General features: G+C 46.8%; 1 protein-coding gene across 6 annotated transcripts in view; it reads right to left on the bottom strand.

Annotated features, from left to right (window-relative positions):
• Positions 1-27,712, bottom strand: part of Myo10 (myosin X) — a 212,033-nt gene that overhangs the window by 41,269 nt on the left and 143,052 nt on the right. The window contains exons 1-2 of one of the 6 annotated variants that reach the window (XM_036206969.1): positions 21,577-21,888; positions 21,063-21,136 (exon numbers count right to left, since the gene is read on the bottom strand). The exons of 2 other annotated variants lie outside the window; for them this stretch is intronic. Coding sequence is in view for 1 of the 4 variants with exons in the window: in XM_036206966.1 (XP_036062859.1) it covers positions 1,015-1,017 (3 nt within the window). In the remaining 3 variants the exon portion in view is untranslated. Of the gene's footprint in view, positions 1-1,014; positions 1,289-14,490; positions 14,554-21,062; positions 21,137-21,576; positions 21,889-27,712 lie in introns of those variants that run through there. 3 more of the 6 variants (XM_036206967.1, XM_036206968.1, XM_036206966.1) reach the window with 3 other exon arrangements.

The following is a 27,712-nucleotide window of genomic DNA, read 5'->3' as shown; positions in this document are numbered from 1 at the left end:
CATTTCCCACTTGCAGCTTTTTGGATGGTGATTCGTTCATCTAATCCAGGCCCCTGTTCCCTTTAATTAATTTGTATGCTGTTATTCTATAGAAGTTTAATAAAAGAATAAAAAAACCAACCAAACAAACAAACAAAAAAACCAGAGCCATACTGTGGAAAAAGCCAAAAAAAAAAAAAAAGAAAAAGAAAAAGAAAAAGAAAACCACACAAAGTGGCTTCCTCTCTGACCCTTAAAAAATACAATTAGTCATGAACACAAAATAAGCTTTTAAAGCCAGGTTATTCTGCAGCTTCAAAAACTAAACATAACAACAGCACGTATACATACATACACACACACACACACACACACACACACACACACACACACACACACTACAAATCACACAGGCTACAAATCCCTCTGATGGAACAGCTGCCTTCATCTCCAGCAGGCAGACTTCTGTCAAGAATGTCCTCCACAAACACTGTGGTCAGGTTGCCTTTACTTAGCAGTATTCTAACAGAGTGTAGCCAACAAATTAGGGCAGGCAGCCAGAGACCAGGGACTCGGATTTTAGTCTGTGCATCTGAACTCTCCTTTAGTAAGAACAGCATAAGGTGCTGAAAACCAAATCACCCGTGACACACTTTACGCTGTACCTCTGCTGGTTTAAAGTGTGAGGGTAAGGAGCTTTTCTGGAAGCATTTGACTATGGACGCTTTTAGCTTTATAGATTTAGAAACAAAACCTGAGCAGTAATGATCTACGAAGAAAGTACAGAATGATTTACGAAGTGAACTATTTATAAATAAAGTATCAGATGTCCTCAGTTTTGTTAATAAAATACAGTGGAAGTAGAGAAACTTTTAACTAGCTTCAGGGTCCCAGAAGTGAGAATTCATGCTGCCGCTGTGCCTGCCCCTCATCCTGGCCCTCCACGTAGTTCCGTAGCCTGGCACCCAAGTTATTAAAGCATTCTGAAAGCTCTAGATCCAGGGGCCGCCCCTCTGAACCCGGACCGGCACTCACCATCTTCCTGCGTCTCCGAGGGACATTCCACCTTCCGTTCGGCTCTCCGGCCAAACTTCATATGGAAAACAACTGCCACCCTGACCTTTTCCCCACAGCTAAAGACTTGGAACAATAATGAACACCATTCCTGTGCTTTAAAAAGTGCCCGGTCACCATGACAACCCTTTCCACTCCGGGCTAATTAGTGTGGTGTGGTTCTAGGATTCGATACAGCAGTGAGGGGAGTGAGGGACGCCAGGAGCTGTTGCTTTTTTGCAGACTCCCACAGCCATTGTGTTTCTGCCCCATCCCAGTAATTTAACCAGGGGAAGGGGGCTCTATAGGCTGATCGTCGCCCTGGGCAACCCGCCGACGGTGGTCACGAGGGGGCAAGCCCTGCTTGCCATTGGTTCAGTGGTAACTTCCTTTTCTGGTGAATTTAACTTTCAAAGATGTCACAGCTGGAGACTGGACAAGGAGCACTTTGCTTTTCAAAGCCTGCCTAATGCTTGCGAGTCCTCACCGGTAACCGGTTCTCTGGGCTGTGCTGCACCCCAACAAAAGCTGCCTGCCGAGCACTAAAAGCTAGGTTTTGATGAGGACAAATAGACTAGATTTTTGGAAGAAGCAGTTCTAACTCCAGGCAATTGCAGCTCCAGCTAAACTACTTAGTGAATAGTTATGAAACGCCTAATATGTGCAAGATTTTTTGTGATCCATGCTTGCAGATGATTCACCCATGGGGACTAAATTTTGTTCTCAAGTTTGGGAGGGTGTTAGGTGTGTCAAAAATGGCCACTGACTGGGGAGATGGTCAGTGAGTAAACACACACCACATAAAAGCTGGGCACAGTGACACTTCTGTGACCCTGATGCTGGGAGGCACATACAGGCATATCTTAGGAACCCACTAGCTACTCAGTCTAGCCCAAAGAGCTCCAGCTTCCGTGGGAGGCTTTGTCTAAAAAAACAAGGCAGTGGGCCACTGAGGTGGCTCAGTAGATAAAGGTACTTGCACTGGAATTTGATTCAAGGAACACACACAGTAGAAGAGAACTGATTCCATGTACCTGTAAGCCCCGTTTGTAAATGAGTAAATAAGCTGAAGAAAAAAAGGTAGAGAGCAATAGAAGTTACCTGAAGTCAACTTGTGGCCTCCACATAGGCACACTGGTGAATGCACATATACACACAGGTGCCACACACACAACCATGTAACACAACAGAAAGTCTACTATTATACCCTGTTAGAGATACCGTAGAAAAACAAGAATGGTCTTACTCATCAAGATGTGCCTACTGGGGCTGGAGAGATGGCTCAGAGGTTAAGAGCACCGTCTGCTCTTCCAGAGGTCCTGAGTTCAATTCCCAGCACCCACATGGTGGCTCACAACCATCTGTAATGAGATCTGGTGCTCTCTTCTGAATACATTAGTGGCATTACTGGGGATTAGATTTGAGGTCTGCTCCTCAGGAGGGAATTCATGCCTGACATATGAAGTCCAAGGCTGGGGGAGGTCATAGGCCCTGGGAGGTTGGTATGGGGTAGAGGGGAGTGGGCTACCACCATTGTTTTGCTCAATGGTCACGTTGTCAAACTGCCTTCTAAATGTTTGTTTAATAACAGTTAGTGCTGTCCCCAGCTTTGGTCTTCCTTAGCAGTGAGCAGCAGTTAATGCATGCTTCTAACTGGTCAAGTCAGAAGAGACTGCTGGGTGCCCGGTCCTAAATGATGCAGCTACATCAACCCCCTTCCAAGGCTCCGAAACAACACAGAGCAGTGGATGGAAAGAAACGTTGCGAGCCTCGGGATGGGGAAGAGTGCTGCAAAATGCTATCTTCTGGGCGTGGCCTGGCTTCTCCACGCAGGATTTCCAGCAGATGCGTCTGCTTGTATGCAGCAAGCCGGCCAACATTCCGACCAGGAGCCCCTGCCCTAACTGAGAAGCTACTTACTGGCAGTTGGTAGCTCCCGGAAGAGGGAGAGTCAATTTTCTTCTTGTATGTGGCCCCGGGAAGTTGGTCATGCTCCACTATATGCCCCTACCCCTGTATGCACGCAGACAACACTAACCGGACTCATGTTTTGAAAAGATCAAACCAAGGTAGGGGAAGGGAGGAGGTGATACATTCAAGATACACTGCATGCGTGGGTATGAAATTGTCAAAGAACAACACCACCACAATTATTGTTCTAAAAAGACACAAAATGGTGGAGGGAAAAGCTGAGGAGCCACGGGCAGCACGTGGACTTGAACCAGAGTTCAGGATCACGAAGGGCGGAAGAGGAAGGTTAACTGTAACGGAGGGAGAGACGGAGCACAAACAAAGGATGGGGTGAAAAAAACCTGCCCGCCACGGTCTAGTTTTTGTATGGGGCAGGGATGGGATGCAGGGAAGAGACCTCAGTGGAGGAGGGACCTAACAGTCAAGACGGAATGGTTATCGGGTTCCAAAGGAATCGGGGTTTGGACCTTTGTGATAAAAGGACAACCTTGCTGGCAAGAAAACACTAAAGACAAGGCCATCATCACCCACCATGGGAAGGGCAGCGGCCACCTGATACCATCACACTATTGGCGTTGGCACCTTCGGCGAGGAAGACGGACAGAATCAGCCATTGATTCTGGGCTCTTTGAAAAGACACTCCAGAAATGTGTAATCAACAGTCCCTTCCTGCAAATACCTGTGGAAGGCCGCATGGCGAGACAGACAGACAGACAGACAGACAGACACACACACACACACACACACACACACACACACACACACACACACGAGCAAAAGCAGGTGTGCGCGCAGGGAGACACACACTGAGGAGAAAGGGGAGGGAAAAGAAACCAGACTGCACTAAAGAAGGAAACACCACACAGATAACAGCGCATCTTTAAAGACATTCCGGAATAGCACATCTTTGGATGTGTTCATGACTGTGAAGGTACATACATGTATGAGGAATGTATGCACATGTACAAATGTGAGTAGATGCCATAGGACAACCTTAAGTACTGGGCCTCAGGCACTGTCCATGGTTTTTTTTGTTTGTTTGTTTTATAGTTTGTTTGTTTGTTTAAGATTTATTTATTTTTACTTCATGTGTATGAGTGTTTCATCCGAATGTAGATATGTGCACCATGTGCTTGCATGCCACGCCACACAGGCCAGAGGAGGCTGTTGGGTCCCCCGGAACAGTAGTAACGGGCAGTTGTGAGCAGTCTAATATGGGTTCAGGTACCTGAACGCAGGTCCTCTGCAAGAGCAGCAAGTGCTCTTAACTACTGAGCCATCTCTCCAGCCCCTACATCCACAGCTGAAGAACTCCAGGATACAAAGGGCTGACTGTACAGATTCCATCATGGAATATAAATGTGGCCATTAAAAGGGATGAGCTACTAACACGTTACAATACGATCATGCTAAGTGAAAGAGCCCATCACAAAAGATCACACTTTCTATGGTTCAATTCAGATGAAATGTCTAGAAACAGGAAGTGGACTGATGAAGGAGCTGCAGACCACCCAGGAGGAGGGACATGGGGAGAGACAATGGGAGATTCTCTTTGAGTGGGTGAATATGGTCCAAATGCTGACTTTGGTGATAGCTGCACACCTGTGAAAAATTTAAAAACCACTGAAACATGTGCTTTCAACAAGTCAGTCATGGGGTGCCTCAACTGGCGGGTCATGGTGCATGCCTGTAGTTACAGTTACTGGGGAGACTGAGGCAGGAAGATCAAACAGGCTCAAGGTCAGCCTGGTCTTCAAGGTCAGCCTGGTCTACATAGTGAGTTCCAGGCCAGCAAGGGCTTTTAAGCAAGTGTGACCTTGTCTCAGAGATAACAAAACGAAACAACAAAGCCTAAATAAAATAACTACTAATAGAGGTCTGGGTAGTGTAGTGTATACCTACAATGTGAAGCTGGGGGGATTGAAGGTAGGACCAGCCTGGGCTGGGTAGTAAGACCCTATTTAAAATGCAGTGTAGCAGAGAGGAGGCTGGGAACGTGGGTCAGTGAGAAAGTAAGTAAAGTACGTTAAAGGCCCAGCAGGCACTGAGGCTTTTAAAAGCGACTAAGGGGCGGAGATAAGAGAAAGTTTGCACACCAGAGACAGGATGAAACATAGTTTTAACTTATGCTTAAGGAGTTCAGTCAAATACAGAAGAAAAAAAAAAAAGAAACATCTCTTAGAAAGTATAAAAAAAATAAGGAACAAAAATCCTTTCTTCAAAATTGATAGGAAATCACAACATGTCCACACGGTTGGGCTTACCCAGCGGACCGCCTAATTATTCCGGTTCAAAATAGCCATTTCTAGGTCAGACCATCTCGCGTGGCTAGGACTCCGTGGCTTTACACGGTTGTGAAAAGCGCACATGGCCATGTAATCTATGCACACGCAAGGAGTAGCCACATGCGGTCCTGTACGCATGCGCAGCCCACTCTTTAAAAAGCCGGCGCCATTTTGCACAGGTCTCTCTCCTCTCTCTCTTGTCTCCTCACTCATGTTTGTGCTTCACACAGGCCTGTCACCTCTATCCTCTTTAATAAAAACTCTTCTGTGGTTTTGTCCTGTTTGGGACGTGTTCCTCATGGGGTAAGAGCGCCGCTAAATAACTAACAAAAATGAAATAAGAAGGCAAGATACCTAGACAGAAACGAACGACTGATAACAGAGCATTATCAGTTAAATAAATAATGGACGAGCGTTTGCCCTGGGAATTTAAATACAAGGGCATCAGACGACCAGGCAACGAGGCGCAGAGGACTGGAAGGCTTCCCAGAGACAGATGTGTATACACTTCTAAATCAGATCACCCCTGAATGTCACCCAGCCTGGGGTTGTGCACGTCACCCCACAGGAAGTACGTACGTCATCTGCCTACGGTAAAGGGAGACCCCACCTGCACATAGCACATCAAAGAAAACGGAGTGAGTTTATCATCTTCAGACCTTCCACCTGTCTGTCTGTCTACTCACTTGTGGTCTGGGTGTATGTGCAGTTCAGAGGACCATCTCGGCTGCCATTTCTCAGGAGGTGCCCGCCTTATTTTCTGAGGCAGGGCCTCTCACTGGGACCCGTGGTGGACTGACTAGGCCAGACTGGCTAGCCAGGGCGTCCCAGGGATCCTCCTGTTGTTTCTTTTCAGGTGCTGAGGATATATGTATGTGTCACCATGCTTAGTTTGCTAAGTTGCTTCTAGAGACGGAACTCACATCCTCCTGCTACCATTGTCAGGTGCCTGGCCAGCTGAGCCGTCCTCCTAGGCTCTGCTCCTAATAGATTATAATTTATTTCCAAAATGAATCATCTCTTCCTCTTTAGGAGATAATTAATGAGATCCTGTAAACACGACACTTTTCGTCAGTTGAAATGATTTCTGAAAAGCCTCACCCAGACTGAGCCCCAGTAGAAGCCAGCCTCTGCAGGAAGCACAGCAGGCCAGACCTGCCTGCTCCAGCGTAGGCGGCTCTTGGGATCCAACTGCTGAGAATGCAGAGAGCGGTGCGGCCTGGCTCTGGAGACCCAGGAGCCGCCCAGAGCACACACGGCCACAGAAAGCCAAAGGGAGCATTCCAGAGTCACAGAAACATCTGCCTTGCTGTCCCGTAGTCAAGCACTACCACTGTCGGGCAGAACGCCATCCATCCTTCTCAACTGTACACACATCCTACTCAACTGATAAACCAGCCTATCTTTTGATAGTCTTCCTTCAAACTTAAGAAGTTAGAGATTCAGTAAGGATATACCACAGGTAAGTTAGGTTACACTAAAAGTCAAGGTCACCAATACAGTCTTCTGGATCTTGGTATTCCTGCCTCCAGACGGGCAATGAGCAAAAGCTGGCTCAGTAAGCCACAAGCTTTTCTATTTTCGGCTGCCATCCTCACTCCAGGGCTGACAGGCATTTCATACAGCTGTTGCATACTTGCTGATTTTTACATCTGGGGGTGGGGGGGAGAAGTAAAGTTCATTTCCCCACCACGGAGGGAGGGGCAATTGCCCCAGGCGAGAATAGAAAGCCACAGAGCCAAGGACAGCCTCAGAAGCCGCCACACCCATTGGGTGCAGGACAGTTAGTCCTGGAGCACAGAAAACGGCATGCTAAGCCTTCTCCAGAGCCACACAAATCTGGCGTCTTGATGGGAAAGGAAAACCAAGGATATAATGGAGACGAAGGCTGCGGCTTCACACTCAAGGACCCTGACACGGGGCTCCAATCTCCCTTTACACCGAAGGACACACACCTATATTTCCCCGCATTACAGAAAATTCTAGCTGCTTCTCAAATGCACTTGTCTTCGCCTCAGGTGAAGCTCACCTCCCCCTCCCCCTCCCCCTCCCCCATCCGAGATGTTCTCAGATGCGGCCACATCTCACTCCGTGTAGGTCAACCCTCCTACCCTCTGGTCTCTCGGGGATCTCACAATCCATGTGATTCATGAGCCCATCTTGAGGAGGTGAAGTCTGTGATATAAGGCACAAAGAGAGGACCAGCCAGGAAATGCTATTTTACAATTCCAAAATACTTCGCGTTTAAGGAATCATTTGCCTATCTCTACTATCTCCCCTACCCCAGGGCTGCTCACACTGAAATGAAGGCGGAGAAGAAGCAGAGCCATTAAGGTCATTGAATACAGACTCTGGATAGATCCTGTTGACCTTCTCCTAGACTGCAGTGGTCTCTCTCTCCTTGATGGGAAAGATCAAGTCTAAAGTGAGTGCCACGGCCATCCTCTGTGGTTGCTGGCCAGGTAGACCCTCTTCTGTTCCGGTACCTGGATTGGTTTGCATTTAGAATGGCCATGGTCGTCAACACTGAGCTAACATTACTAGTGGGAAGAACAGGCGAGAAACTAACAGCAACAGCATCAGATCGAGCAGTAAGGACAAAGGCTAACATGTCCCGAGGACTGGGTGCCCCTGCGCCAATGTTAGCAATTCTATTCCCTAGGCATCACTGCTATCTATCTCTGTTTTACAGATGCCGTTACCTGAAGGGTAATGAGCGCATGCCTGCCAAGTCAGGCAGAGTGACTGCTAGGGCCCTAGCGAGCCACACTTGCAGGGTGTAAGTTCAGAAAAGGGGATGGGGTGTTCCCGCAGCATCAAAGTATTCATTACGCAACAGTAGAGTTTATTTCCTGATATTGCTGAATAGACTTCACCACAACAGCTATTTTGGGAGTAGCCCAAAATAGAAATCCAATCTGAGGATAAAAGGCAGTTAAGACAGTGAGTTTAATTAGAGCAGAGGCTGTCCAAGTACAGCCTGTTTGTATAAAGTTTTATTGGAATACAAGGCGGGGAAGCATGGGGACCTTTGTTCAAATCCCCAGCACCTACGTACAAAAACTGGGTATGTGCAAGTGCACCTGTAACCTCAGCGCTGAGGGATGGGGGACCTAGCTTCCTAGTCCCCTGTCAGGCTCCAGGTTCAGTGAGAAACTGTCTCAAGATCAGGCAGAGAGATAGAAAGTCTACCCAAGGGCTGGAGAGATGGCTCAGTGGTTGAGAGCACTGGCTGCCCTTCCAGAGGTCCTGAGTTCAATCCCCAGCCACCACATGGTGGCTCACAACCATCTATAATATATACATAATAAATACAGAAGAGAAAGAAAGGCTGCCCAATGTCTTCCTGTGGCCAGCTTTTACATCAGCACTACACTGATCATCACACACACACCACGCACATGCACATGTACACAAACACACACACACACACACACACACACACACACACACACACACACACAGCGCTGATTTCTGAGTTAAAGGACAAAGGCCATGGCTGGGGCCAAGGTATAGTTCAGGGGTAGGGCCCAGAATCAGGATGCAGGAAGCTATACATCCTATTAAAAATCATCTTTATAAAATTAATTTTTGGGCCTGGAGAGATGGCTCAGAGGTTAAGAGCACTGACTACTCTTCCAGAGGTCCTGAGCTCAATTCCGCAACCACATGATGATTCACAACCATCTGTAACGAGATCTGGTGCCCTCTTCTGGCCTGCAGTCGTGCATGCTGTATACATAATACATAAACAAATCTTTAAAAAAATTAATTTTCTTTGTACTTTTTAAGTACAGCTGTTGGAAAGTATTCGGTTCTGTAGACAGCTCACATTATGCATCCACTGAAGAAATAGCGCCTGTGTTCCACAGGCTCACAGGGTAGGAAACCAACAAGCTTAAAATCATTCTATTTGCATTTGGTCCTGGACAGCAATTTCTACCAGTCTAACACAGGCTTCTGCATTTAGAGAAACTCTCCGACATACAATCTCACCAGATGTTCTGATCTGACAAGGAGGAGGAAGGCCGGGGTGAGACTGTCAACCAGCAACAACAGCGGAGCATATGAGATACCAGGTATGAAGACTTTCCTCTAGCTTCAAATAGACCATGTGTGAAAGATCTTTCAAGACAGAAAGTGTTTCTCAAACATGGACATTTTCCCAACAATTCTGCTTTTAGTTTCTAAAACACAACACCATTAACTATCAAAAAAGAAACCCGTGAAGACAGACCTGTCAGTGCCTACAGCTGCGGTGAGAACCATGCAGAAGCGTGGACTGAAGCCAAGCCGGACAAGCCGGACAGGCCAGGATGGGGCGCACACATGGGACCGTCAGCACTCGGAAGGACTAGGCCTACCAGCCCTCCAGTGTTTGTAACAAGCCTTCCTCTCTCATTGTACCCATGGGACAGCCACACATTCAGACCTTAGTTGCTATTGTATCCCGGTCACGTAAGTGTTTCCAATCCCCGAACAGAGCCTGAAAACCACGCGCAGTGAACGTACGGTCAGCTGTTACCCTGAGGCAGGAGAATGCAAGCCCAGCCTCCACTCTTCCAGCTTCCTGCTTCTATCAGCCCCTGAACCTATGGTCCACTTCCTTCCCTTCTCTGGGGCTTTGTGTTTCACACTGCCCAGGGATGAGCTTCCTGCTCTCTCATCTCCACACTGCAACGTGGATGGACCCCCTCCCCTGCCCGTTCCTAGCACACTCCATGGCAGGGTGCCAGTCTTCATGCCAGCCTGTGGCTCCCTCAGCAAGGCATGGAGTCTCCCCCAAGTGTACAGAAAGACAATGTTATGATCCCATAGGACCAGCTCCCCGGCTTGCTGAATGGTGTGGGGGGTGGTGGTGATACCATTTCCTTCCTGAATTAAAATGAAAGAATGCCAGACGGTGGTGGCGCATGCTTTTAATCCCAGCACTCGGGAGGCAGAGCCAGGCGGATCTCTGTGAGTTCGAGGCCAGCCTGGTCCACAGAGCTAGTTCCAGGAAAGGTGCAAAGCTACACAGAGAAACCCTGTCTTGGGGTGGGGGGGTGGGGTGGGGGGAGGTAAAATAAAAGAGGAACTAACTGTGGTATGGACTGTCACATGGGTGTTCATGACCTGGAAGAAATCCCCAGGAGTCTTGTTCAGGTCAGTGGGCAGGACAGCATTTTTTTTTTTTACTCCATTTTACACTGAACACGGAGAGTTCCCGGACTGAGGCCACATGACCAGGCAGTTCTGACTCCTGGGCTCTTCCTCAGATGAAAACCCCAGGTGGGGTCCATGAGGGGCAGCAGTCCCTAAGGGGATACTTGCCAGAAGGACAGCAAGCTTTAGGAACTTTCACAATGGCTGACATGTGGCATTATGTTTACGGTATCTTTCAAATGTGCTGACCAATACTGAGTCAGCAAAAGGAAGTTAAAACTTGCCCTTGTAGGGCTGCTAAGACAGCTCGGCAGGTAGAGGTGCTTGCTGCTAAGCCTGTTGACCTGAGTTCCGTCCCCAGGACCCACGTGGTGAAAGCAGAGAAGGGACTCCCTACAGTCTCTGCCTTGTGCCCTGCACACACAAAATAAGTAATTTAAAAATAATGTAACAATAATAACAACAGATATCAACAGAACTCTACCCTTTACCATGGAACTGGGAAAGCGCCAGTCTAGAAGTTACAGTTACCAATGCTGACCCCAGGCGATGCCTATGAGGTGGATCTTCATCACAGTGTGCACACATCTGTCCTTCCTGCATATTACCCTGACACCCTGCACAGGGCATTGTGGACACCTTCTCTTTCTGTTTATCACTGCCAGGGTGATGGACAGGACGGTATCTTGACTTGAATCTTTCCTTGAAGTTGTGGGTGTAAACTGTCTACTCACAGGTGGGGTTGCGTTGCTGTTTAAAAAGTGCTCTAGCTTACGAAGGAGTGGACAATCCTTCCATTTTTTTTCCCATCGTGGTCTTCTCTCAACACTGCTCTCTAGGTGGCCCGTAGCCAGCCTTGCTAAGGACCACAACTGTACTCAGGGCAGCTGTTCTGAGGTGAGAGCATGCTACACCAACATGCAAAACAAAACCATTCAGCAGTGCCAGACACTCACTGTCCCAGCCTCTTGCAGTGGGAGGCTCAGCCACAATACCCAGTCCCTGCCCTAAGACCTGGCGGAAAAGCCAGAGCTAAGGAGATGTGCACAAACCCACATAAAGGACCCCAGGGAAAGATTTCCTTCCTAGTAATGGGAGGGCTCCCAGGGAGGAGGCTCTTAGGGTTCTGCTCTGACCCTTTCCAGGATGAATGTTTACTCTAGAAGACATGGCCTTTGTTTTAGTCAGATGGACCTCAATGACAGAATTTTTGCATGATGATGTTCTCAGAGTATGTGACACTTGGCAGCCATTTTGCAAACCCAAGGAGTTATAGACATGTTAACTGGAAGCCCCGGCACCATGGAAGCTCCAAACAAACCCTTACTGCAAAGCAGAACCTCAAAGCACATCAAGTGCACAGGTCCCTGTTGGCAGTTACCATCTGTCCTTTAGATCTGGAGTTTATGCGGAAGAAGACAGGGATACTGTACGCTGCACTTTTCTAGGCTGCTGGTAAGACAGAGGTCTTACGGAGGGGAAGAGGGTTCCTCCAGATAGGAAGACTGTCCCCAGTGATGAACCCTAAATGTCAAAAATATGCTCAAGGCAAGACAGTGTGTAGCAGAGGTCAGTCAGTGTGGGAACACAAGCTGGCCCTTGATGGTAAGCCAGACCGTCAAGTTCAAAGGTAGGAGTCAGATAGGAGGAGGGGACCAGAGTTCCCTGCCTCGGTGAGAATCACCAGGATGGCCTCATCAGCAGTGGCCACATGCCCAGGCTCCCTGGGGTGGGAGCTGTGGGAAAGCAGTACTCAGAGTGTAGAGAGGACCTGGGGAGGGAGGTTGAGATGCTGCTTCTGTAGGTGACAGGTGGGTTGTGTGGGTTCGGGAACAGATGTTCCCAAACCTTGCCGAGTTATGAGGTGAGCTCATGTGCTGTGGAAGCTCAGGTGTGGGAAGGTGTGGGGGAGTCAGGGAGGAAGGCTGCTGTGAAGGGGAACAGGGCTGATCAGAGAACACGTCAAGATGAGGTTGGGACCTGCAGGACGTCAGTGGCACACCATTTCCTCCCTGATCCAGGAGGTTGTGGCCCCTTAATGAGCATTCCGAGGTGGGCACAAGATTTCAAAGCTCAAATTTTTCATATGCAAGCTATGCTGCAATCAGAAAAAAAAAAAAGCTCATGTTGACCAAAACATTAACTGAGGCAAAGTGAAGTTCTCCAGGGGGGTCTTGAAGACCTTAAGAGAAGGATGGTGAAGCCTGTATGGCCAAGTGAAGGCCGTTCATACATTCTGCAGGGATGAGACAGCGGATTTAGAAGATTCGAAGTTTTAGAAACTAAAATGGGGTGAGGGGAGTTAAGCACTAGAACTCGAGCATCCATTAAGAAATGGGCTGGGGTGTATGTAGCTTGGTGGTGACTTGTATTTAGCATCCTCAAGGACCTGGACAGATCTCATTCTTGGGAAGCCTGGCCACCCAGTTCGCTAGCTATTCAGAGGCAGTCTTAAGCTAAGCCACTCAAGTCCCACCCCTGGCACCGAAAAGAATCCAAAAAGGTAGTGCCGCATGAGTCCCAGAATCACACAAGAAGAGGCCAGGTGTGGTGGAACACATCTCAATTCTAGCCCTAGAAGGCTAAGCAAGAAGACTACATTGTCACAAGTTCGAGGCCTGACAGGACTATGTAGAAAATTCCAGGACAGTGAGACTCCATTTCAGAAAAGTCAAAACTCAAAGAGACCCAGAGGAAGAGGATGGGAAGGAAGGTTTATTTCAATCTGACCAAGGCCCAGGAGGAGCTGACAGAAGGTCCAGGCCTCTGTATAAATCCCATCTGGGTCTCTCAGAGAGCAGCAGCTTTGGGTATAATCTGCTGCCTTCTTATCTAAAGAACCAAATGTAACGTTTTTTATCCTCTGAAACTAAACTGCAATCTCAAGCTATTCATCATTGTTCTACCGTTCCTCCGGCCACCATATGGAACAGGCCACAGCCCCCTCATTCAGACCCACTCTGACAAATCATGCCGAGAAATACAAATGAGGAGAGCAGCTGCCCCTCTCTGCTGGCAAGGACGCCCACACCGTTCATTAGAATGCTGAATAGGTAGAGAGCTCACTGGCTCACTTATCAAGCCCCAAGGTTATAGCTGTGCAATGCAATCAAGACTCGGAGGTAGAAAAGGCAGGAATTAAACAGGGAATGTGGGAACTAGCAGGTCGACATTCCTCCATGTCCAGACCCGGAAGATTGTCAAACTGAGATCTGGAATGCTTGGTCTGGGTGAACAGTTTCATAATGCTACATTCATGGCAGATATGGTATGTTGTGGTAGCCATCATACAAATGATCATATAGATGACAACCAGGAGAACAAGTGTACATGGATCCTTGCTCTGTAGGTATTTAAGACACAGACACAGACAGACAGACAGACAGACCACACACACACACACATACATCGGAGCTAAGAAGTCTAAATTGTCTAAAGAAAGATGAAAACAGCAACTTAGAAAAAGCCAAACCAAACATCTAGTCACCAAGCAGAGCCTGGTGAGAATGAAGATGTCCTCAGGCTCATGGCGGAGCTAAAACAGCCTTGAGACATCACCCCCTTCACCGGGACGAACCAAGATGAAGCAACTTAATTTGCATAAAAATGTATAGCGAAGAAAAAACTTCAGTAACAAATATAGGTGATTTATAAATATTCATGAACACATGCACAATGCTGGGGAAAAAAAGGAAATCAAATGGAGAATTTTATTTGATGATTGCTCAATGCAGTGTGCTGAGACACATGGGCAAGCCCTAGATAAATAAATCACACTGTCCAGCGGGAAGGCAGGCCTGGTGGGAGGGAGCCCGGTGAGCACGGTGTCCTGGCAGTCTTCCCTTCTGCTCAGTCATGTATTAAAGTGGCCGCTTGCGAGTCATCGTGGGAAAGTAGCCAGCCCACAGTATCTGTCTAGCGTATCTGTTAATGTCTGTTCAGTATAAATTAGAAACATCACACAGCATTATACGGAGCAGTTACAAGTTGCTAGGAAACAAGAGGCCAAAAGACACTCCAAAGCCAGGTTATTGCCATCCGTGGTTGGGGTACTCACCAGGACTCTATGCACACTAGGCTCCTGGTGCAGCAGAGCGAGGATCTAGGGACGACTGGAGCCCTCGGCCTGGTAGCATGCCAGTCTAGCTTTCTGAGTGACCTAATTCTAACTGCTTAAAATCTGGGTGTCCCCTCCCACTTCCAGACTGCTGCTTCCAGAGAAGTGCCCAACGGATGAAGCAACCACCTTGCCAGCTTCTTTGGCCAGTTATTTTTCTATCAATCAGTAAAACCTAAAGATTTGTATGAAAGAGCTTGATATCAACAAAAGCTTTTTGGTTTGTTTTGTTTGTTGAGACAAGGTTTCTCTGTGTAGTCCTGGCTATCCATGAACTCACTCCATAGATCAGGCTGGCCTTGAACTCAAGAGATCCACCTGTTTTTGCCTCCCTAGTACTGGGATTAAAGGTGTATGCCATCACCCCTCTTGGAGAAAAGTTTTTAGACTAAGCAAAATATTCAAACTAAGAGTGGCTGGGGATGTAACTGAGCGGCAAAGTACTTAGCCCAGCATACTCAAGGCCCTAGGTCCTCATTCACACAGTCAGACACACTCACACATAACAGGAAAGCAGCAATAATAATAAAAGGGATTAAAAAATTTTTTTTATGTATATATGGTAGTAGTAGTGGTGGTGGTGGAGGGAATTTCCCTGAACCCAAGACACAGCAGTCAGACTTCCAGCGAGACAACCTTCCTTCTGCTCACCTGACCCTGGAATACCATCTCTTACTTACTCATCATGATCCACTTTACCTCACACCAAGTATGCCCCAGCTTGCATTTAGAGAATAGTTTGCAGTGTTCTGAACTGGCCCTTCCCATTGTCTTTTCGAGAATGAATACGGATCTTTCACGAATTCTACTTGGGTAGATAGTGAAAAGTTTAGAAAATGAGCCCTCTTTTCCTGAACTACCACATAGCACCACCGTCCTCTAGCCACATGCGTGTGTTACTTTGTCCCATAGTGATGCAAAGGGTAATGGTGGGGTGTCAGCCACAGTGACCATCAGTGGTGACATGGGACCAGAGCGTAGACCAGGAGCTTTACAGATGCGTTCACAGGTAATCCTCAGGTCCTCCCTACAGTGGGTAAACCTCATCTCAAACCACTAATGACAAAGTGATCTCTCAGAAAATAGGTAAGACCCAGAGCTGGCTACATATAGGCAGGTGGCATTCACCTGTAACTGTCCTCCGGGGATGTTTAGAGAATGAATCATTTTGTCATTCTGTTAGCCATGGGTTGTCTAAAGGAAAGGTGACCTTTCTTACTGGCCAACAACACAGTTAACTTGTTCTTTGAGAACTATGAAAGCCTTTGCCATTGGCTCCACAAGGTGCGGCAATACAGTCCTCTCCAAGGCACTGCTATGGAGTCTCTACACCTGCAAGGCTTCCTGTAGGATAAAGCTGAAATTCTGATCGACAGGAAGGTCACAAAGGTAAACAAAGTTTGACACATCATATGATGGGGAACACTCTAAAAAGTCCTCGCAGGTCTGCCCCCATCCCCCCAAAAAAGAGTGGATGGTTTCGACTATGGCTGTGTGTCTACCATGAACAATAAAAAGTAAGAAAGAAAAACAAAACTATGACAACAAAATCCCTGTGCACCCATACCAGCTGTGCCTCCAGGTCAGCTGCTCAGGGTCTTTTGAATAGTCCCAAATCACCTTCTCAGTCATTCAAATACCTTATAGCAACATGTTGTGACAAGAAAGAGAAGCAGGCTGTGAGCAGGCCGGGGGAGTGTGCTACACGGAACAAGTACCCATTGTACTGCAGCTGTTCTTCTCAACCCAGCAAGAGAAAGGAACAGCTTTCGCCCCACCGACGACGTTGGCAGACCCCGAGGTGCTGTCGACCGTGAACTGCCGCCGGCTCGTCCCAGATAGCAGGAGCCAGCAGGAGCGACGAACCCTGATCCCTCAGGCTACAAGGCTGCAGGCTGCTGCTCTAAGAGGTGGTCAGTGGCGTGGCTTTGCAGCTCCAGCTCCGGACCCTCTTTGTTCCTTTGATACTCCGCCTGAGTACTAACAGGCTGTGCAAGAAGCCTGGAAATCAGAGTCAAATGACATCATGACCAGGTCCAACCTGTTCTTCCACCTACCTCCACAGGACCTCATTTCCCTAATTTGCAAGCTCCCGCTGCTGACGGAAGACTCAAGAGGGTTGCAACTGTGTGCACCTGTGGTCCAGTGTGAACCGACCAGCCTGGGCGCTGTTGGAATTATGTAATGCAATCCTCGACTCAAGTGACAGACCCACATTTCAGACTGAGACCAAAGGAAGAGCAGAAAACAAACAAACAAACAGAGCGACAAAATGAAGCTAATTTTTCTTCCCAAACTTCCTCTGGGCACAATTAATGTAAGACAATGATCTGTATTGGGTTTCCTTGATCCCATGGACTTCCTGTGGTGTAGCAAATCTTTTTAGTCTTCTATGTAAATATTGCAATATCTGTTTTTAAGTCTAGGCTGCCTTAAAAGAAGTCAGTATCTGTACATATCTCAAAGACATAAACTTCTGTTCCTTTCCCTAGGCCAGGAGGTGAAATCTCAGCTACCTATGTTTATTACTTTGCCTTTTTTTTTTTTTTTTTTTTTTTTTTTTGCTTTATTTAAAGAGAGCTTTTTAAAAAAAGCCAAAGAAACATGTTTTCTGGTGGATTCTTCACCCCATAAGGTTTGGGAGCAGGGAGAAGTAGCAATGCCTGTAACAGGGCCACTTCACTTCCATTTCTGAGAGGCAGATGCTGAGACTATCACCGTGTAATTCCAAAGTTAAAAGTATTCCCTTTCAAGCACAAGGCCGACCAGAGCAGCATCTGGCACGCTTTAATGAGCGGCTGCATCCTTTCAGAGGGCTGAAAGTAGGGCAACCATTCATCTGAGGGGTGGACAGTGTACAGCCACCACACAATGGTGTGCAACACACTGGCCTAAAGGCCCCCCAAACGTTTTCAAAGTCTGAATACAGCTTACTAAAACCATGCCATTTAACGCCAGGACTTCTAAATGATACAGCTTTCTAAGAGTAAACAGGAGGTTAAAAGCAACAGCAAATTTGATAGAAAAAGTTAACATGTGGGTGCCATCTCCCTGAGAGCAAATAATAATAATAAAAGAGTAAAAAGCAATAAACAGTTCTAATGCCCCCATGCAGAGGTTCATCTAGAGACACTGAGGGGCTACAACCTGTATCTACTCAGTAGGGGCCATAACCAGGGCTGAATCTCTTGCAAAGAACAGGCTAGACCACAACTACTCTCAACTGTCCAGTCCACCTGTCAGCAGGGCCCAGTGTGGCAATCTCTGCCTTAATCTGATCAAAAAGAAAATGGTAAGGGAGTATCTTCCATATGAAAAGTGGACAGGGAGGGAGGGAAGGGATGTGAAATTAAATCATGGAGATATTTCACTTCAAAGAGCCAGGCTGCACAGAACCGGAAAATCCAGGCAACTGCAACCAAAAAGTGGGTTAAAAAATTAAGGTGACCGTGAAACTCAAATATGGAGCTTCAGGCTGGAAAGATATGGTGGAAAGGGGCAGGTACTCACCAGCCAGGAGCTTCAGGAGAAAGAAGCCTGGATCCAGAGGCTGGAACAGGCAGGTGGGGGCAGAGCCCAAGGCCAGGCCTTCTCCTAGAGGAACCAGTCAAGAGCCTGGCGTGGGGGTGGGGAGGCTGGTCAGAGGGCGGGAAGGAGTGGCAGTTAGTAGTTAGCTTAGCGGTGCCCCTTGCCTGGGGGTGGGGTGGAGACCAGGAAGGAGGGCAGAGCATGAGGCAGGAAGCTTTCAGAAGGGTGCCACGAAAGGCTTTGATCCCACAGCCTCAGACTAGTTAAATATTCAGCAGTGAAAAGAAGCTTACTTAAGGGGACAGCCCAGTCCAGGCTACTCACCTCTTTTTTCTCTCTTGAAATTCAGAAGGTAGATATGTCTGTCTGCCTATCTCTATCAAGGTGTATTTATGTATGTGTGTATAACTGTATATCAAAGTGGGCCAGAAAAAGGGTTCAATTAAAAATTAACTTACACCAGGCATGATGGTGCACACCTTTAATCCCAGGCAGAAGCAGGAGGATCTCGGTGAGTACCAGGCTAGCTCAGTCTACATAGTGAGTTCCATGGCTGCCAGAGCAATATAGAAAGACCATCTCCAAAAAAATAAAATAATAAATTTCAGTCTTCACTCTGAAAAAATTACATTTTAATTTGAAGTTTCCCAAATATCCTATTAAGAATGTCAGATCAGCCGAGAGGGGGTGGTGCATACCATTAATCCCAGCATTCGGGAGGCTGTGAGTTTGAGGCCAGTCTGGTCTACAGAGATCCAGGACAGGCAAAACTACACGGAGAAACCCTGTCTCAAAAAACCAAAAATAAAATAAGTCAGATCATTTCAACTCATTACTTCTGGCAAATTTCTTGTTTGTGCTTTTAGTTTCTCTAAAGCACCCATTATAGTCTTAGTCAGTCTGTAAAGGCTCTTTATATCTTAAGGCTACCTATTTCTTGATTTGTAGTTGGCTTCAATGAACAGTAACTCTGCTACATGTATACATTTACAAATATAGCCATAACATGTATAAACTTAGATTTAGAAAAAAAAAACAAACTTCCAAATATTAAGACAGTACCTGCACATGAGAATAATACAGCAGTGATGTTTGCAACAAGAGAAATGATCCAGTAACAGAAACCTGACTTTCAAGTACTGCCATTGAGGGCTGGAGACATAGAATATTTTATAAAGCAATCCCTTTCATTCCTATGGTACAGGCAAGGCCCTGCGTTCATTCAGTAGCACACATGCACACACAGCCATTGACAGAATCATACAGCTATGAGAATGCTTCATGATGGCCAGATGGTGGTGGCCCAGGCTGGCAGTGGTGGTGCACATCTTTAATCCCAGCACTCAGGAGGCAGAGGCAGGTGGATCTTTGTTAGTCCAGCCTGGCCTACAAAGCTAGTTCCAGAACAGCTAGGGCTGTTACACAGAGAAACCTTGTCTCAAAAAATCAAATTAGGCTGAAAAAAAAAAAAGTTAAGATGATGATGCCAGTTTAGAGAAAGTAAGCAGAGCTGGGTATGGTGGCACCTGCCTATCATTCCAACTACCTTGGAGCAAGGCCAAGGAGGATTGAAAAGTCTTTTGATGTCTGTCTAGTCCACAAAGGAAGTTTAAGGTCAGTTTGGATAAGAACCCTGCCTGAAACTAAAAATATGATAAAGGAACTGGAAACATCGCTCAGATGGACAGGGTATTCAAGATCCTGTTTAGTACTCAGGAACAGGGATGGGGGGGGGGAGCAGTATATATACATTCGAGCGTAAACAGGATGGTATTTGGGTAGTGAAATTATGGATGAATAAAGAAAAAAAGTTCACCAATAACTTTCAAATATTTAGAGATCAATAAACACTTTCTTCACACTGGTAAGGAGTGAGGCAAGTGCTGTTGGTATGTTTCTTACCATTCTTTGTTAGATGTTTCTAAGCTGTGGGAAGAATCGAGCCTGAGAGCAAGGACCCTGCCCCCACTCACCCCAGGGTGAGATCAGGGAGCACAGTATGGCGAAGAGGGAAGGGCAGGTGAAGGAAGCTAAGGGAGATGTTCTACAGGCCAAGGAAAGCTTGATGGGGCTTAGAGCCTGGACCCAGCCCCAGCACGCCTCTCAAGATCCCACCCACAGGTCTTCCAGGAATCACCAAAGAGAAGGAGAGAAAGAGGATGGAGGACTTGGAAAGAATGAGGGTGGAGACTTGGGAAGAATGCTCTTTGTACAGCTGAGTTTTCTGGGAAGTACCAGAAGAGTCAGGAAGAGAAGTCACACACTGTGGGGGCTGCCTATGAGCATGCTAATGTAGGGCTTCATATGCTAAGAGACTACCAAAAGAAAAAAGAAAATCTGTCAGGGACGGCCAAGTGTCTGGGGCAGAAAGACTTCTGGAGGGCTGCGGAAAGGAGGTGGAGCAGGTGCCCGTCTACAGCTGTTCCTTCGCAGTGAGCAGCCTTTGTACAACCTTTGACCTGCCAGGAGGGCCAGCAGAGACAGAACAACATATGGGTAGTGAGAGATGGAGACACAGTGGTCCAGGTGCTTGGCAGGATACCTCTCCACACAGAGGGAGTAAGGACCTGAGAGAATCACTAGAGGCTATGACTATTTCTAGATGCTTATTTCAACAAAAAGCAGATTTAGCTAAGTAGCTGGCAGACCATTATTATTCACTGCTTTCAAATGTTGCTCTATTTAATATGAAAGACCACCTTCATATTGAAAACATTTAATCCCTCCCAGGACTCACTTAGCAACTGAATGGAATCAACCTAACCCATCCCACCCTCTTGGTGCTGGCAAAGATTAGCAATTCACTCTCCAAGAGTTCTTTCTTAGGGGACGTTTCCCTTTGGAGACCTGCAGCAAAATGTGCCTATGCTTCTTCATAAATTTCTCCAGCATGGTAGCAATGTTGGTGTGTGTGTGTGTGTGTGTGTGTGTGTGTGTGTGTAAAAAGAGCTCACATTATCCAACAGATCAATTAATTCACCTACCTTCTCACATCTCCACACTTGTAGAACCCGGTTTAAAAGGCAGGTTTAGGAAGAGTTAACTCTTGTGCAGATTTCTATACAGCACACGGCACAAAAAACAAACAAACAAACAAACAAACAAACAAAAACTAGAAGACAGTAGTAATAAGCTTTTGGGAGAAACATTTCAAACAAAAGACACCATTCTAAATTTCCTCTTCAACTCATTCACAATGTTTTTCTTTAAATGCTTGGCATCTTGTCAAAAATAGATCACACAAGCAATGCCTCAGCTGATAAACACATCAATGTCCTTCATTTTTACAAAGGATTATTAATATTTCAAACCTGTGCAATCCAAACCAGCACCTCCCCCACGGTTTAGGGATCCAACAGTTGGGTGCTCAGAGGCAACCAAATCCACTCCTTTGGTGTTTCCTCACACAGTTTTACACTACAGCAACCACTACGAAGTAGACGAAACTTTTAGGCAGAACCCCAAAGAAGGAAAAAACGAGACAGAACAAAACCCTACCTTGGGCTTTCTTCCCCTCCCTTCAGGGTTCGTCCACTGCGAACAGCTGCATCTCCAACCTCCAGAGGAAGGAAGGGCCCAAGAGCATCTAAGTTGACAGACAGTCCTTGCTATCTGAAGCTTGCCTTTTATGTGGTGTCTGGGGCTGTGCTTGCTAATTCATTCCCGATTCTACTCAAAGAAGCCCAGCCTCCCAAGGCTGCCGTGATAGGAATTGCTGATGACACTTTTGACTGTAGGCACAAATGAGGGAGCCACCGTCCGCACACTGACAAACATGCAAATTCATGCAAGAGTCCAAAGAGTCTAAATGTTCAAAGATTTTATATATATATTTAAAGACGAAGATGCCCAAGGACAAAAAAACCTCGAGTCTTTTTAGCTGTGATCTTGGAAAACCCACCCGGAGAACACCACTCTTCACTTGAGCTCAGCCTCATTTACAGCTATTTATCCAGCTCTTTACAGAGGCCAGCTGAATAGTTGCCATGACAACTTGGTAAACAGGGCTGAAGTGACCACTGACTGAGGGGTTTACTGTATTGTTTTGTTTGGGGAGAAGAATGGTTGCTTTAATGGTTCCTTTTACCAAAATTTCCTCCAAAGGTAAAGCTGCCTTTTCACAGATCTTTCGTATGAGATACTCTCTAAGCAAAAAGAAAACTCTAGAAACGTGTCCCAGCTGGGGGAGATGGGCAAAGCCAGTCAGGAATATATTGGAGGCAATCAGAAAAATGGAATTATTGAAGGTTACTGATGTGGGTGTGTACGTTCCATTAAGTACACAGAGGAAATGGAACCACCTCTAAAGACCTCACTTGTAGTTAGTTAGAAGAGCTGGCAGTCTACTTAATTCTACAAAACCCCACACTTTCATTCTGCACATAACTTTTTCCCTGTATAATAATACAATATCATTCATGTTTCCTTGTGTTCCATAGAAAGCTAACACCTCGGTCAAGTCATCACAACTAATCTTATAAGATATTTCTTGAAAAAGATATTCATTGCAATTTAAGCCAAATGTGAACATTCAAGAATCTGGATACATTAGTGACACTGTGAAAATCAGGGTCCCCTTTTAGGGTTCTTCGTTTGTGTTTTTGAGATAGGGTTTCTCTGTGTAGTACTGGCTGTCCTGGAACAGGCTCTGTAGACCAGGCTGGCCTTGAACTCACAGAGCTCCACCTGCTTCTCCCTCCTGAGTGCTGGGATTAAAGGTGTGCGCACCACCACCACTGCCGCCGCCATGACCCTTTTAGGGTTCTAAGTATTGATAATTAAAGAATTAAAGAATGGACTCAAATGGAAGCTGGAAGACAAGTTCACTAGCACTTAGAGGAAGACCCTGGAGCAGGCAAGGTGCAAATCCTGCTGCCTGCAGGAAGAGGAGGAGGAAGAGGAGGAGGAGGAGGAGGAGGAGGAGGAGGAGGAGAGCAGAGTTAAGCAGGCATGGGGCTTTGGAGAAAGAGTGCAGACCAAAGCATTAGGAAAACCATACTTGGGAAAGAGACAGAAGCAAAGAAACAGTTTTGATCTGTGTCACTCAGAAAAGCAGCAGACTTAAAGCTCCCAGGCTGCGGCTCTGTGAGGGAGCACAGTGCTCTAGGGGGCAGAAAAAGGGCATCATTAAAGGGCAAGTCATTCCTCCCACCTCATTAGGCTGGCTTCAGGTAAACCTGCCTCCCTAAGGGCGGTCCCTTGGTCAGGCAATTGGTCTGAAATCATTACTTTCAAGCATGTCAGAATAAAAGCCGTAAATATTGAGTATATTCTCCACCACCAATGTAAGGCAGGCACGGATTACTTCACACGGTACTATGCAGCTGCTTTTATGTCTGCACACCTCGTGAAGCACACAGAACCACCCATCCACGTAGATGTCGTCAAGAAAGTCGTCATCGCCAGGCAAGACAGGGCTCAGAGAGGAAGGCTTAGCCGAGCCTAGGCATACACCTCGGAGGGGTGTCTCTTTCGTCCCCCCCCCATTGCGTGTGGGGCTTCTGTGCCCCGCAGTGCTGAAATCTCCCTTGCAGACAACAGGCCAGGGTGCATCTGAATGTGCTAGACCAGAACCCTGTGCATCCAGAGCCGTGGGGTTAACCCTCAGAGTCCTGGGCACAGAGGGTGAATGACCCAGTGGCCCGGGCAACAGGAGCTGAGGTGCAGGTGACCTGGTGAGAAACCTGGCCAACAGAAACTAGTCCCAGTCCCAAAGGAGGTAGCTCTCTCCTCCCACCACGTGGACTCTGGGGGTCAAACTCAGGTTATCAGGCTTGGTGGCAAGAGCCTACACCTGCTCATCCATCCCACTGGCCCTTGAGTGACATTTAAAGGAGATAAGAAGAGCTGGCAAGATGGCTAGGTAGGTAATTGTGTGTGTGTGCTGTGCAGGCACGGGGTCTGGAGTTCTGACCCCCTCCCCCCCCACCTGTTAAGAAGCTAGCTTGGTCACGGTATGCCCGCGACCTCAGTGCTTGGAGCAGGGGGTCCAGACACGGAACAGGAATATCTCTTGGGCTTTCTGGAAGCTGGCCGACCAGGTTTGGTAAAACAGTATCTCCAAAAGAATAAAGTGGAGTGATACAGGAGGACATAGCATGTCTTCTTCTGGTCTCCACAAGGGAGTGCACACCACACATACTAGTGAGTTCAACACACACACACACACACACACACACACACACACACACACACACACACAATATACTCACACAAATGCATAAAAAAAGATACTAGTCCAGGGAAGACTGCTGTGGATATTATCACTCTGTATAAATAAAATTCTGATTGGCTAGTGGCCAGGCAGGAAGTATAGGCAGGACGAGAGAGAAGAGAATTCTGGGAGGTGGAAGGCTGGGGCAAAAGAGATGCTGCCAGCTGCCGCCATGACAATGAAGATGTAAAGGTACAGGTAAGCCACGAACCACGTGGCAAAATATAGATTAATAAAAATGGGTTAGTTTAAGATAGAAGAACTAGATAACAAGAAGCCTGCCACGGCCATACAGTTTGTAAGCAATATAAGTTTCTGTGTGTTTACTTGGTTGGGTCTGAGCATCTATGGGCCTGGCTGGTGAGAGAGCTTTGTCCTGACTGTGGGCCAGGCAGGAAAACTCTAACTACAGAAGACAGATTATGTTTCATTTTTTTTTTTTCTTTCTTTTTTTTTTTTTTTTTTTTGAGTCATGGTTTCACTATATTGTAGCCTTTGGTTGCCCTCAGATTCACAGAAATCTACCTACCTCAGTTTAGATTAAAGGTATGCGGCTGTTTCATACTTTATCAATACACACATCATCTAGATGTATCTGATCAGATGTCATCTAACTGCTGTCCTCTAACCCCAAACAGTCCCCACAGTGCAGCATCCTGCCTGGTGTGAGTGAATTTCACCACATCCCTTCTACTACCGTCCCAAACCGTGAAGCTAATCATCCAACTCCTCTTGTCCCCTTCGGTGTGGTTACAACATTATGCTGCAGGGCTGGAGCCTAGCTTGCATGAGGTCCTGGGTTTATCCCCAGCAATAGGAAAGCAAGACAAAAATCGCTACAGATCACCCGAGAAATAAAGTCATTGAATCCAATGGCCTGGGGACTGAGGGGCAGGGTATGTACCTGGTAGAGGAATGATCTCTATAGAGGAATGATCTCTATTTCATGCACTTTGTAAAGGAATGGCAAAAACGTGGAGGACCAGCATTGTGTCTGCGTGGAATAGCAGGCATCCTTGCTAGTTTTTATTCTACCTGCAGTGGCAGAAAGAATCTTAGATTCGTTAAAGCAGGATACTAGATAATGTTTGGACTGAACAGTGATGTATAATTCCAGAAAGAATAATTCAAATATTAAGCTCCAACGTCTAATCTTTCTGCTTTACTTTTTGCTGTGGGCAGATCTGCCACCCATACATCCTTGACCAGCCATGGAAGATACCATGCAGAGATCTCAACATTTGAGTAGGAAGCACCAACCCACAGATGGAGAAGGGTTTGTGAAAGAGCCCTGGTATGACTGGAAAGCTAAGGGTATCAAATAGGAGAAGGGGGTCACTTGATAGAGACAGTTGAGGTGAATCAGCAATGCTAATATGGCAAGGCTCACCCATAATACAGATGCCATTTCTATCTATCTTGACTTCTGTGAGGAAACATGTTTTTGAAAATAGTGTTATATTATTAAAATTTGGACAGAAATCTTCTGGAATCCATAACGCTTCCCTCCTCAAATCTAGGCCCTCATCACACCCATGATAGAGAAATGAGGCATGGTAGTCAGGCGTGGTTCAAGAAGCAGGCTTGGCCGCTGCTGTGGGTACTGCCCCCAGCTTCACCTTCGCTTCCTGGAACTGCAGACTAGTTCTCACAGCAGGGATGGCCTCCCAGATACTCATCAGTCTGTCCACTTCTTTAATTCTCTTCAGAATATCCTCAGGCTTTTCTAAGGAATGTTAATGAGAGCCCTTTCTGATGGGATCTCACATGCTAAAGTACTCGGCAGGGAGAGATCACAGGCCAGGATGCCCTAGGGGAGAGATTCAGAGGAGGCCCAGCAGGTTTGCCTTCAATCCAGAAGTCTCCCTGGTCCTAGGGCAGTGTTTGGCCAGCAACTGCTACACCCTACAGTATCCCAACAGAAGCTGAAAGGGTACACCGTCATCTTAATACAACCCAGGGGCTACACCTGTGAACCATGGAGAGGTTCTAGACTCAGGGGAGGGCTACACCCTCCCAGGCAGTCCCAAGGCCAGGGCAGAGGGCAGACAATTTAGGAGTAAGTTTTCTTAGCTCCTCCCCACCCCCTCAACATACACACACTGGGAGGGGGGTGCAGGGAAGGATGGGGGAGAGAACCAGTAACAAAACACACACACACACACACACACACACACACACACCAGGGAGAGGTTGGGGGCAGCCAACATGCCAGTAACAAAGCCACAAAGGATCTCAGATTCTTCACACTTGAATGACTACCCTGGGTTCTAAACAACTGGTGTCGGGAGGGAAGGCTGTTGGCCCCCAGACACATGCTGTGTGGCCTCACACATCTGGTCACTGTGTGACTCCTCCAGCAGCTCCCTTTCAATTCTAATCCAGCTCTCTAGCTGACAGACTTCGTAGAATTGTGGTTGTCCTTGTTGGCCACAGAACCGGTATAAAACTCTGTCCAAATCACCCATCATGTCCATCCTGAGGATACGTAAACACATCCTCAGATATTTGAACACACCTCCAGTCTCCCATAATGAACTGACCTCATCCCTCCCCTCAGATCCTGTAGGGAGGGGAGGTAAGAATCCCTGTGAAAACTTCTGGATTTATCTTTGGACTAAAAACTTTTGTGAGAAATTCCAAGTTGGTGTTCTATGTGTCACAGTACACAAGGGGCAGTGACAGAACAATATCCTGATGGAACTGAATGGTTGCTAATCACGGCATGGCTTGGTCTCTCCATATTCTAATTAGCATTCTTTTCACTCATAAACCACACCTACGTTTTAGGTCAGAGACAAGTTGGCTCTTGTGTCAGGGCCTTCACAGTCTAGAGCCTGTAAAATGGCACCAAGATATTTCTCACAAGCCATCCCATGGCATGTGACTAATTAGTGTCTGCAGTAAGTCAGGAGGACACAAGGCCAAGAGCCAAGGAAAACAGAGTTGAGTTGGATCACTCTGTAAAGTACAAAATTCAAAGTAATTGGGTACAATCAAATCTCAGCATGTACAAAAAACAAGAAAAAAAAAAGAAGTAATTTCTCCAATTCTGGCTACAGATAGGCTTTAAGATTTTATGGTATAGTCTGAAGGAAAAATGAACTTTGTGCCATCCAACAACAGGAATCATCAAGGATGGAATTTTTCAGAATGACATTTCTGTCTTTAAAAAGTCAACATCAGGGCACCTTCCCATTTCAGCAAATCTGAGATGCTAACACTGATAAGAGTTGCCCAGGCATGTCTCATGGAAGAAAACGGTTTGATTAAATTGTGGCGCACCAGAAATCTAATGGGCACCCATGTTCCCAGGACTCCAACTGAGAAAAAGATGACAGGCTCAAAGGACGAGATGTGACATTATTAGCCTTATTTCACAGAAGGGGAACACTGGCAGATTAGGTCACTCCTGCTGGA

This window comes from Onychomys torridus, chromosome 15, assembly GCF_903995425.1.
Source record: "Onychomys torridus chromosome 15, mOncTor1.1, whole genome shotgun sequence".
In the NCBI taxonomy this organism is placed as follows: domain Eukaryota; kingdom Metazoa; phylum Chordata; class Mammalia; order Rodentia; family Cricetidae; genus Onychomys; species Onychomys torridus.
Note: the sequence above shows the minus strand (reverse complement) of the source record. Positions and strands in the feature narration are given on the sequence as shown.